We start from the raw sequence: 12,272 nt of genomic DNA on the forward strand, positions 1-12,272 counted from the left end.
CATAGTAAGGCTTCTACTTTCTTTATACGGCTCAGAAACACGGAATGAACAATTGAATGGCATGTTTTTGGGTGGAGAGTGAGGTAGCTGATCTGAAGTAACTTTCTTTAGAATCGGAGGATGAAGCTTTTTCACTGGTTCTGAAGTATACTCTAACTCTTTGTAGAGTCTCCAATTTGTAGGAAACACAATTGTATCTTTGAGGATTCTGATATCATGATTTTCATTAAACTTTAACTTAGCTGTGCCTTGGTTTTCTGAACTTGTACTTATGTCTTTTAGGGTACTTAAATTGATTTGGTTTGTGAAACAACTTTCTGTATGTTTTTCTATCGATCTTCGTTTTTATTTTAGTTCTCCCTCCTCACAATAGTTATTGTTCTTGTTTTAATTCCGGGTTAAATGGCTTTTACAGCATCACTTTGATAACATCAGCAACGCATCGACCTTATGATGGTGTAATTTTATCTTCACTGATAAAAGTTCCTTTACATTGTTGTTCTTTCTTTTAAGATTAAAAACATCACTTGTTTTGAGATTTTAAGATCAAGAACATCACTTGTTTTGAGATTTTAAGATCAAGAACATCACTTGTTTTAAGATCAAGAACATCATAACCTTTAGCCTTTTAAATGAAATCTTAGGAAAGTCTATGAAAAAAATAGGTCAATAAAACGTGTTTGAGATTGTTGTGTCAGGTTCTTTGATTTTATGAGCCGAGCAAATTTTTTTAATATTCAGAACTGGACTCAAATACTCTTTCTCAAATTTTTCACGACTGTAATGGTTTTTATCCCTGGGAAAGCTATTATTGTGGCTTTTAACCATTTGCCCGTCGTAAAAACTAAACTTGAAAGTTTTTACCCCTCCACATTCGTCTTGAAAAGTGTTTAAACCAGATTTTTTCTATTGACAAGAGTGGTTACTAGGGTATATATCTGTACCTCGGAGGGATACAACACTATGTCCATTTTCACAACTTTACAGGAGAGGAGTTTTAAACTTTTTTTCAACAAAAAGTGTTATTGGCACAGCTATTTATTGAGACATGCTATATCCGGTTCTAACTGGTTTTGGACCTAGTGCTCTATTCCTCTAAGAAATATGAGAAAAGCTGATTTTAACTCTGTAATAAAGTCAATATGCAAAAAAATGGACATAGTGTTGTATCCCTCCGAGGTACAGATATATTTTTAAACCTCATGCTCTTGTTCTATAGTTTGATGAACTTTTACCTAAAAAGCACAAAATGAACTATTATTTGTATATCTTTTGAAAAACGTTCACCTCGCCATTGAAAAATCAATTTTGACATAAGTACTACTATGTATTCAAAGGTATTTAGAATGTCATAGTCATGTTATACAATAAGTTTTCAATTTAACAATGACTCAGACCGTTGACCTTGCTCTTGCTCTTGCTTGTTGCTTACGAGGAATAGAAGGTGCAATTAGTCTTTATTTTTGAATGACGAATACATTTCCTCCATTTCTTTGATTGCGCGCTCTGCGCATTGATTACTTCTGGGGATCTGTAGTATGGTTGGCTCTCGTTTCCAGTGATTTTTTAAAGAGCTCAAAGCCTTTTTGTATAGATTCAGTACTTCAGCCAAGTTATTAAAGTCGTTTTCGTTGTACAGTTGGTCTGTAGACCAATTCTCTACCCAGCCTACAATATAAATTGACATACTCTCGACAAAACTGTCCTAGTTGAAGGGATTAAAATGAAGGCCAGGATTGCTAGTATAGCTCTGCAGTTCTACCTCGCATTGCTGATGTTGGGTAATTTCTGAAACCTGAGCAATGGGACATGTCCCTTTTCCTCAAAAAATTGGAACACTCAAGTGAGATGAAATAAAAATTTCATATCATCTCTCAGGCCTGATGAGAACTACTTCTCTTCCGAAACAAACTGTGTTTTCAGTTGTTTGAACTCTTTAACAGTTGAGATACAAATGGATATTCGATGTTTGGCGATTGTGTTTTTCTTCCATGTTCTTCATCCATCACCAAACGGAGGATTCTATCTAATACATGGTGTTGACAACTGATAAACTGAGGTTTGATAATGCCTTTCTCTGTGAACATTCGTTGCAATATTACAACAACACCATTCTTTTTTCCAGTGTTGACACTGGTGGTATCTACAATAGCCATCTGTATTGAATTTCATCGGTGAAATTCATCATGGACTTTAGAAATTTCTTGAGAAATAGTTTTTACCATACCATCTACCAGGACATCCTATTTAATTTCTTTTAATTTTTAAGGAAGACCACTTGATAATCAATTCCATCGATGAACTTACTATCAAAGCGTAAGGACCAACTTTTCATCCGCAACTTTTTCATCATTTTTTTTTTCAGCTTGATTGCCTCTTTGATTGTTTACTTGTAAATAGTTGATTGACATGTAGTTGGGGTGTTAATGCCTTCACGAGCTTATTGGTTGCCTATGTTAGCAGTTTTGTTGATACTCTTGTGTAGGTCACCAAGTTGACTGCAGTTTTGGTTTTATGATGTTTTCTGCTTGGTGTAGGAGTAGCCTCGTCTTCTTCTTCTTCATCGTTTTCATATTCACTGTTTTCAGCCTCAGAGTTAGAATCACTAAAACCAGGATAGTAAGATGATGAGTTAGATGACCCATTAGAAAGTTTTCGTCTTTTAGAGATATAGATAGTTTCTTCACTGGCCGCTTGGCCTGTAGAGTATCCCACTGTTCCTTTGCTTTCCACTTGAAGATGGTACAATCGCTTGTCCTCGGAAGATAACCATATTCCATCCACTTAAGTAATATCAAAAGTTTTATTTTGTAGCTTCCCCGCTTGACACATTCATCATAACATTTCAGTATTTTATCAAGCTTTGCTCGTATAACTTGATCAGATACATGAGGAAAATTCAGTCTATTCTTCAACAATTTTGTAACTTCTTTGAAAAATTCCTTTGATTTTTGGTCCAAGGAAATGGTAGCGTCCGATAATTTGCTTTTTGAGCAAATTTTGCACTTTTCTTCCAGTGAATATTCTTCCGAAGGGACCATTCTTCTTCTTTTATGAGAGTTTTCAAATTTTACTAGAATGTTGGTCCAGACATCTTTGTTCTTCTGAATGCTATTATCGCCGGGCTTGAACGTCGCAATGCGTTGCTTCTGTAATTACTATAAAATTACATAAGCAGCTATATATACACAGCCTAAATTGTTCTAGAATATTCTCAATTAATCTAGAATGTTCTAAATTGCAACAGAATGTTCTAAAGTTGTCTAAAATATTCTGGAATTTTCCAAAATGTTCTAAAGTTTTAAACACTTCAATCTATACAAGTTTTTAATGATTTGCAGCAAAGCAAATAAGATTTTCATGAATCTCATTAAAAAGCTTCCCTGTTCATAGGTGCCCAATTTGTAAAAGTCATTTACACTTACTAATGACCTAACAATAAAAAAAAAAAAAAGAAAACCTAAAAATGAAACACCAAGCACCAAACAAAAAGGTAAAAATTTTAGTTTTCAAGTTTGCAAAAAGTAATGCTACATATCCGTTCTGTTAGTAGTTTTTTTAAATATCTTTTTGTTTGTTTTACTAGTCTCATACCATCTCTGCTTATTCTATTTTCACTTTCCATTTTTCTCGTACGTTTGATTTTAAACTTTTATTTAAAATTTATAGTTTGAAAGTAGACTCATTGATGTTGATGATGATGCAAATAAAGCCACAAAGCTAAGCGACAATTAAGAGCAATAAACTTGAATGATTACAAATTGTATCAACAAACCGACAAATAAACTGTTAAATGTTAACAATGCGTGCCTGATAATTACAATGGCGCAATCGGACTTTGATCAATTAGAAAAAATGTTGCATCAACTGATGGAATATAGAGAACGCATTAACAGATGGAGCTGTCTGCATATCCATGATGCGTCATAAAGACAGCTGCTTGTTATGATGCTAATTTCTTCGATAAAGAGTTAAACATGGTTGAGTTGTTTGGGAATGATTCCTAAGATCATTTTGATATTAAAAAATATTTATTTTTCATTTTTTTCAGATAGATCACTCAGCCCCCGCCACGTCGAATATGTAGACTCTTCGGCCATGAGTTTCAAAGGTGGTAAGAGAATAACTTCCCAGTGACACATAATGGCATGTTGTTATCTGTATTTACAAAGATTAAAAAATATATATTTGAGTTAATGATTTGAGAATATTTATCAAAACGAGAAAGACCGTAAGTAAGTATCATTTCCATTTCCATTAAGGATTTATCATTATCATTTGTATTAGGCTTTAGCCTAATACAAATCATAACAATAAAGCCTAAAGCGTTAGAAGTCAAGGAACTCAAACCCATTCAAAAACTATAACTACTCACACAACACAGAAAACAACCCAACAACTCAATCATAAACACCCAAGCCCTCCTGACATAAACAAACAAAACAAATACAGTCCTAAAAACCTTAAGAAAAATCTTTACCCTCACAATATACTGAAGAAACTATGCAAAAACTGAGTTCAATGTGAAAGAAAAGAAATTTAACTCTTTGGAAACTGGATTGAAATATGTTGAATGAAAATGAAACAAGCTTCAATACCATAGATGAAGAGAGAGACTCGACAAAGTTGAGTATTAAATTGCTAGATCAGAAACCGTTTTTCTGAGTCTGTATTTGCAAGCAAGTCACCAATAAAAATCTCGTCTTAAATACAAAACTATCCAAGCGAATCAGTAACGACAGAACGGGTTGAACAATTAAGCTTCCCTTAAAAAAAAAATACTTGAGAAAACTCCAAAAGCTTAAACAGCTCAACTAAATGGAAATTCTGCTGAAACAGCTTTTAAAACTACTGAAATTAGTTTAAATGCAAAGCTACCTGGCCTTGCTACCACTTTTGCTGCTTAAAGGTTTTCAAATCCTGTAAATAATTAAAAAAACTGTTAAAAGCTAAGATGCATTTCGCCCTTTGACGCGTTTTGTGAGTTATTAACCCGTGCGCTTTTGTTGAATGTAGGTCTTGAATTATCTGCAGAACCAGTAAATATTTGTGAGAAGCTGATTGTCACAAAGAATTTAAATTCCATTTTCTTAGAGTAGTATTAGCAAAGGCGGAAGTTAGCTTACTCTACTTTTCGACCATTTGTCTGAGCATAAACATATTTCTCCGGAAATGTGTTAAGCCAATAAATAAATTTTTGACCCTCATCTTTTTTGAATATTTTTTTAAAATGACGCACTTATTGACTACATCCTCAACAGTACGTGGTTAAAATTGACCTGAAGAAAGTGGAGATATTCCATGAGAATCTTGGACAAATAATCTAGGCATGTAACCCGCCATCTCCGATTTTCTTTATACTTTGTCAAAATGATCACCAACATCACATAGATTACCTAGTAAAATTCCAGCTAAATCAAATTGGTTTTTAAGATATCGTAATTTCAAAATCACCAATTTATGGGAATTTTTTCGCTTGGCGGCCATCTTAGTTTTTGTGTTGTTTTTGTTCTATGTTATTTCAAAACCACACATGTGATCAAAGTGAAATTTTGCACCTCTATAGTTTTCAGGATGAGGAATCAGAATGTAAAGTTTATTTTATATAAAAGCACTGAAAACAAAGTAAAAATAAAAATTGTATTTCATCAATAGTCTATCTGGGTAAATTTGATAGACCAAGAAAGGTGGCTTGGGAACCAAACCCACCTTTCTTTGTCGATTAAATTTTTTTAATATCATTTTGTCAATACTTTTTACTCTTTTTTAAAATACAAATTTTAAACAGTAATTTGTTAAAAAAGTAATTAGTGGGTTTTTTATTTGAATTTTTTCATAAACAATCAAACAGATTTGAGTAATAAAATACGTTTGGGTGTTAGAAAATACTAATTTAGAAACTCTTGAATCTTATCCATTATTAATAGTATACTACTACTATGGTTGAGTTAATTTAATAAATAGACCTTACGCAAACCTTTTATGTCTATCTGCGATTTGTGGCCTGTTGCTAAAAATGAGCATGTTTTTTAGTAATCCTATGATATGACGTTTGAAACACAGCAAGAATCATCTCTGCTGGGCCAGTTTAAAAAAGCTTTGTGTAAAGGAGAAGGCATGAATTTTACAAGTGTATTTTAATTGTTTTCATCAACTTCTAATACCAAGCCGACCCACTTACGCAAAGCGTATTTGTAGATGTAATATTTTCCTGCTCTTACTTCTTGGAGATATTGTATTTAATATTTAAGGTTGAATGTTAAATTAAATTCCTCCTGCTCAGAGACTCTTTTGACATTCACATTTGTTGCATCCTTTGGAATAAATTGATTGAAACTTCTTGTACCAAGTAAAGTCTTTGCATTATTAAATCGGGGAGTCAATAATTTACGGAATGAACAAATATCTTCAGCCTTTAAAAACATGAAGGGGATGCCACATATATATTGTCTTTAGAAAAATTGAACATTTCTTCAGCATTCTGATTTTGAAAGTTAGTTGGAAGTTGAAAACTAGGAGTCGAAAAAAATCTTTTGAACGTCCCATCAATGCCATCATATGGTGACTTTTCATGTGATGTTGCAATGAAATTCCATTCACATTGAATCCCAAAATCTTCAACATGATAGCATAAATTCAAGAAATGCTTGCGATTTTTGTACTGGCCAGCACAACCGTCAGAAGAATAGTGGATTTTTTTTGTATTGGTGAACATTTCTTGAACAAATGTAACAGTTCTTTTCATAACACAATAAACAAATCCAACATCATTTGCTAAGTCGTCTGATGTAAAACATAAAGACGTTGGTTAACGTTAAGAAGCACCCTGATCATGTTTTGTATAAATAACTACTGTGTTAGTGTGCATTGTTCTTGGTTCCAGTGGTAACTCTGGATTTTGTCCAACATGACAAATTTAAAGTTTTCTGCAAAATCAACCAAAACAATAGTTTCTTTAATAGCATCTTTATGCAAATCTAAATTTGATGCAGTTGTTGCCACAAACATCATCACTGTCTACATCATCATGCAAATAAGCTTTCCATTCAATGTTTTCACTAGGTTCTTTTAAACTAAAGATAGAGTTAGTAAAAGGTAAATTTAAATTGTTACCAGCATCGGACCTGCATGATTTTTCAGGAATTTTAGGAGAACACTCGGGTAACAAAGTATTGTTGAAATTGGACATGATTGACAACTACTTACAGAACTAGAAGAATTAAACACTAAAATATTATTCAGTGACTCGGATTCATTGCATGATACTTCTTTCAAAATTCATGCTATTTTAGCAGCATTTTTTCTATTTTTTGTTCTCCCAGAATTTATAATAAGGTTACTTATATCTTGCTAATTTAAAAAAATCTTTTTCTGTTACTTAACAAGTTAATGAATTAATTCCTACAGAAATGCTTAATGTTTAACGTTTAATGTTCAACGTCGTTTCGTCATTAGTTACTAGGCTTTGAATTAGTTACTAGGCATTGGTAGAGCGCGTTCTTCAAACGCACGCGGCCATTGGAGAAAGATCTTTTGAGCGAGTGAAAACTTTTTTCCTTTTGGAATTTAATTATTAGTTTAGATATATTACATAAAGAATCATCTTAATAAATTATATATCATATTATAATTGAAGTAAGTATATGAAATAGTTATATATACATTTTTATCAGATAAAGTAGAAAGGATTAAAACTTTTATTAGATAAAGTAGAAAGGATTTAAAGTAGAAAGGATTTTAATTTTTTAAATCGTTTAGATTTTGTTTGTTTTAGTTTTTCTTTTAGCAGTTTTATTTTTATTATTTTATATTTTAGAAGGAAAATAGGGGTATGGATGTTATTTAAAGTTATACTATTGCTGTTTCCATAAAATTGTTATTTTTACTTTGAAATTTCTATGATGCTATGAACTATTTTTGTTCTTTTTTAAAAAATTTAGAAAAAAAAAATTAAAATCTTGTGCCAACACTGACAATGCATGTGACATGTTATTGTATGTAAAGGTTAAATGTTGTTATGAAGATTACAGTTCTTATGAGAAAAAAAAGAAGGTAAAGTGAATTGTTTGTAAATATATATTTTGTATCTTTTTAAATTTTCTTGCATCATTTTTAGAATTTTTGTTTGCACACGTTTATTGTTTGCATATATGCTTTTTTGATATGTATGTGTATGTGGTAATAAGTGCTTTATAGTTGTTTTATCAATGTGTTTTTATAAAAATGTAAAGTGTTTTTTTACTGTTTGTGTATGTGTTAATATGTGTTACATAATTGTTTTAAAAATGTATTTAAATATGTATATAACGTATTTATTTATTTTAGTATTAGTATATATTTAACCTTATATACATATTTAAACACACTTATTGTGCTTATAGTTTGTACATATGTTTATATTATGTTCTTTCTGTGTTTTTAAAGTGCTGTGACTTGGTAAACATCTACCTGAAAATCAATTAATGTATTTTAGAGAAGGAGCAGAACATATGGCTTTAGATCGTGCAGCTCAGCGTGATATGCACCTAATGGCATGGTTTAAGTTAAATACTGAAAATGAAAGAGCATATTGCTATTCGTATGTAGACATTCCTTATCACTTTATATTTGATGATAAACATTGTAAATGGAAGGTTATATAAAGGGGTGGTAATAAGGTGATAGTAAGAATGTATAAAGTTAATCCAACTGGAGAATAGTTTTTTCTTAGACTGTTACTTTTGCAAGCAAAAGGAGCAACATCTTGGGAGGATGTGCATACTGTTAATGGTATTGTCCTTGAAACGTTTTGTGTAGCATGTGATTTGAAAGGTCTGTTGCAAGATGACACTGAATGGCAGAATACTCTTTCTGAGGCGGTTTTAAGACATGCCAAAGAAAATTAGTTGTTTTCAATTATTTTGACCTTTTGTGAACCTGACAATACTTTACATCTCTGGAATACATACAAATTTTTTATGATGGAAGATTTCATTCACCACTCAGTCCCACTTCTAATAGCTGAACAAGCTACTCTTCATCAAATTGAAAAGATTATTAATCAAATGTGTTATATAAAACCATATTTGTTTATAGTTGTATATATGTTTAAATTATGTTGTTTCCATGTTTTCAAAGTGGTGTGATTTGGCATTATGTTGAGCAAGATTGATAACCTTGCCACCCAAGCGATGTACTTATAGCAGAGTTGTGACTTGGCAGCATTTAGTGCCAGGCGGAGTTACTGCTTTGGAGCTAGGTTGTGTTGTGTAGCCTTTTTTTAATTATTCTCAAAACACATAATAATGTCTATTAATGTTTAGCGTAATGTGTATGAGAGTATGCAACCTTGATCTTTAAATCCAGGGTGTTTTCATGTCCTAAATTTGAAGTAATTGAATAACTAATATTGAACATAAAAACAAATATACTTTTATGTATTTATATGTTTAGTAAAAAGATAAATATAGTTAACTTTAAATTGGTTTTCTAATTTTGCCTTTCATATTTTAATTTGGTTTGTTATCTTCACTGGATTTTAGGATCAAGGATGTAAATATTCTATTGTTATGTGTTATTGTTGTGATGTTTTGTGTTGGTATTCATTTTTAACAATAGACACCTTCATGTTGGTGACTATTGTAAAAAATGAATAATAGGTTGTTTCATTATTGGAACTTACTGCTTTTATTTATTTACTGAAAGCCAAGACAACATGGTAAAAATGCAATTTATATCTTAAATTGTTTTTTTTTATATACATATATAGTATTGTTAATCCTTTTGTACTTCGAAACAGATTTTATTGTTACATTTTTGATAAATGTTTATATTAACTGCCATGTCAAAATGGGTTACTATAAATAGGTACATCGATTTTCAGTTTTTATGCGGTGTTTTATTTTTGTTTTTGTTGTTGTTGTAATTATATTATCATAATTCCTTTTTTTTTTTTTCTTTAGGATTTACGATTGACGCATTTATATGATTTATAAAAAGAAACCTGATTACCTTTTATTGTAAATTTTGGTCAGTTAAAATGATATAAATGTATGCAATTAGTTCAATTTTTTTTAAAGTTTTCTCTATTTTAAGCCTAATAATTTGCTGTACGTAATTTGGTGGTTAATATTGTAGTTTAGCGCATTTTTCAAATATCGAGTTACTTAAATTTTATAAGGTTTTTAACTAATGAATTAGCTTAGCATTTGCAACACTTTTGAGGAAAGAAAAAATTCTTATATATGTTAAATTCTTATAAATATTAAAAAGAAAAAATTCTTATACACGTAAATCATTGTTTTACATTTCGGTATTCTGGTAAAACGTCTTCATCAAAAACTTGACTACTCTTAATAAAAATATTCTCCTGACCACCATTAAGGTAAAACGGCAAAAACGGGGAAGGGAGGTCCTTTATTAGTGTTAAAATATTGACGAGAACTTAACGTTTTAAAGACAGTTTCCTTTTTTAAAGAAACATGTATCAAGGGGATACCAAAAAGTTAATAATTCATGTATAACTAACGTTCGCTTTATATTAATCTTATAAATTAAAGTTCATGTTATAAAAAATATCACAAGAATTTAGCTTCACTTTTTCGTCAATTTAAAGCATTATGAAGTGTTATTATTTTGAGTCAGTAACTAAAAACGTATTGCGTTGAACTTGGTAATATCGAGGAAAATGGTTCTGCCTAACACTGATATGACCTATGTCGATGGTAAATTACTCAATATTAAATAATTGGTAAATTATTTTACCTGCGCATACTTTTTATTTTAACTTTACAGATGGTTTAATTTTTTAAATTTGAAGGCGTTTTTCTAAAAGGGTATTAGTTATGGTTTCGCAACTTTAAATTGTGGAATACAGCCACTATAAATTAACAGACCGACCATAACCCGTTTTACGGGTTGCTTATTGCCAGTAAACAATAAATAGATAATAATGTAACAATAAATAATATTAAAAATAGTATATGAGTAATAAAATCTTATTAGGCTGTAAATATTCCCCAATTACCAAAATAATTTTATTATAAATCAAATGATGATAGATTTTTTTATTATCTGGAGTAAAAATTATCAATTATATTAAAGATTATATGCACATGGTTTGTCTTGGTGTAGTAAGACCCATGCTTAATTTTTTAAAGTCAGCTCCAAAAAATTGTAGACTTTCAAATCCCCAAATAAGAAAAATATATGATAATCTATTAAGCTGATGCGGTATGGCATCTGAATTTGCTTGACAACCATGTTCCATTTTACAGTTTGATCCTCGGAAAGCAACAGAGTTCAGACAATTTATTTTATACACTTGTCCTTTAGTTTTAAGGGTCATTTTTAGCAAAGATATTTACAGTCATTTTTTAACAATACATGTTGCAATATTATCAAATATGATTGTTCACTAAAATGACATATCTTATTTTCCTTTGGGAAATTATATGCAAACACCAAAGAAAGCAGTAAAAAATTCAAAGAGTCCTGGTGTTCAAAGAAGTTAAAATCAGTAAATAAAAAATCTAGTTAACTGATTTTCCTTTGCCTCAGCTAGTTTTTAAATATGAGCTGAAAAAACCATTAAAGAGATCTTTTGACTCTAATTTGTCAGTTAGAAGCAAGCTCTTTTGCATTAACTTGATTTTTTTTATTTGGAGTTGATAAAATGTGATGAGTTTTTGTACTCACATTCAGATTTTTTTAGGTGTAAAAAGAATAGTTGCAGATACTTTAAAATTGTATTAATAAATGTTTTTCATTCTAGACATTTATTTTTTCATTTTCTTTATATAATTTAGAATACAAGCACATGATGTTGAAGATGGTTTCAAAGGCTCTTGAAAAACAGGAGCTCATTTTAGCAACAAACAAACAACCCCACAGTATGCTAGTGTGCCTTAACTTACATACATACATACACACATACATACATACATACATACATACATACATACATACATACATACATACATACATACATACATACATACATACATACATACATACATACATACATACATACATACATACATACATACATACATACATACATACATACATACATACATACATACATACATACATACATACATACATACATACATACATACATACATACAATTTCATAAAAGTTTTGCAATCAAGAAATAAGAAGCTATTACTGAATATGAGGATTTTATCAAAAGTTTAGAGGATGATTGTGTTTGACATAATTTGGAAATACTTTATCCATATAAATTAAAAGTGAAAATAGTGATTTTGTTTGATTATTTTGCCAAACTTGT

The 12,272-nt window shown here is 30.6% G+C and overlaps 1 protein-coding gene and 1 long non-coding RNA gene across 3 annotated transcripts in view; both read left to right on the plus strand.

The window, feature by feature from the left end:
- Nucleotides 1-12,272, plus strand: part of LOC149878036 (uncharacterized) — a 45,150-nt gene that overhangs the window by 5,400 nt on the left and 27,478 nt on the right. The window lies entirely within an intron of this gene.
- Nucleotides 7,896-10,043, plus strand: LOC149878037 (uncharacterized). 2 transcript variants are annotated; one of them, XR_016447489.1, is made up of 3 exons: nt 7,896-8,052; nt 8,474-8,578; nt 9,942-10,043. XR_016447489.1 is itself a non-coding variant. In XM_090072414.1 (3 exons), the coding sequence occupies exons 1-3, from the start codon at nt 8,018-8,020 to the stop codon at nt 8,883-8,885; spliced, it is 315 nt and encodes a 104-aa protein (XP_089928540.1). In that variant the 5' UTR covers nt 7,897-8,017; the 3' UTR covers nt 8,886-9,870. The 2 variants fall into 2 exon arrangements, 1 of the variants encoding a protein (XP_089928540.1); XM_090072414.1 differs by lacking the exon at nt 9,942-10,043 and adding an exon at nt 8,711-9,870 and having other exon boundaries at nt 7,897-8,052.

This window comes from Hydra viridissima, unplaced genomic scaffold (genome assembly GCF_058129835.1).
Source record: "Hydra viridissima isolate aposymbiotic clone 2 unplaced genomic scaffold, HvirCarnegie_v1 scaffold_15, whole genome shotgun sequence".
Taxonomy (NCBI): domain Eukaryota; kingdom Metazoa; phylum Cnidaria; class Hydrozoa; order Anthoathecata; family Hydridae; genus Hydra; species Hydra viridissima.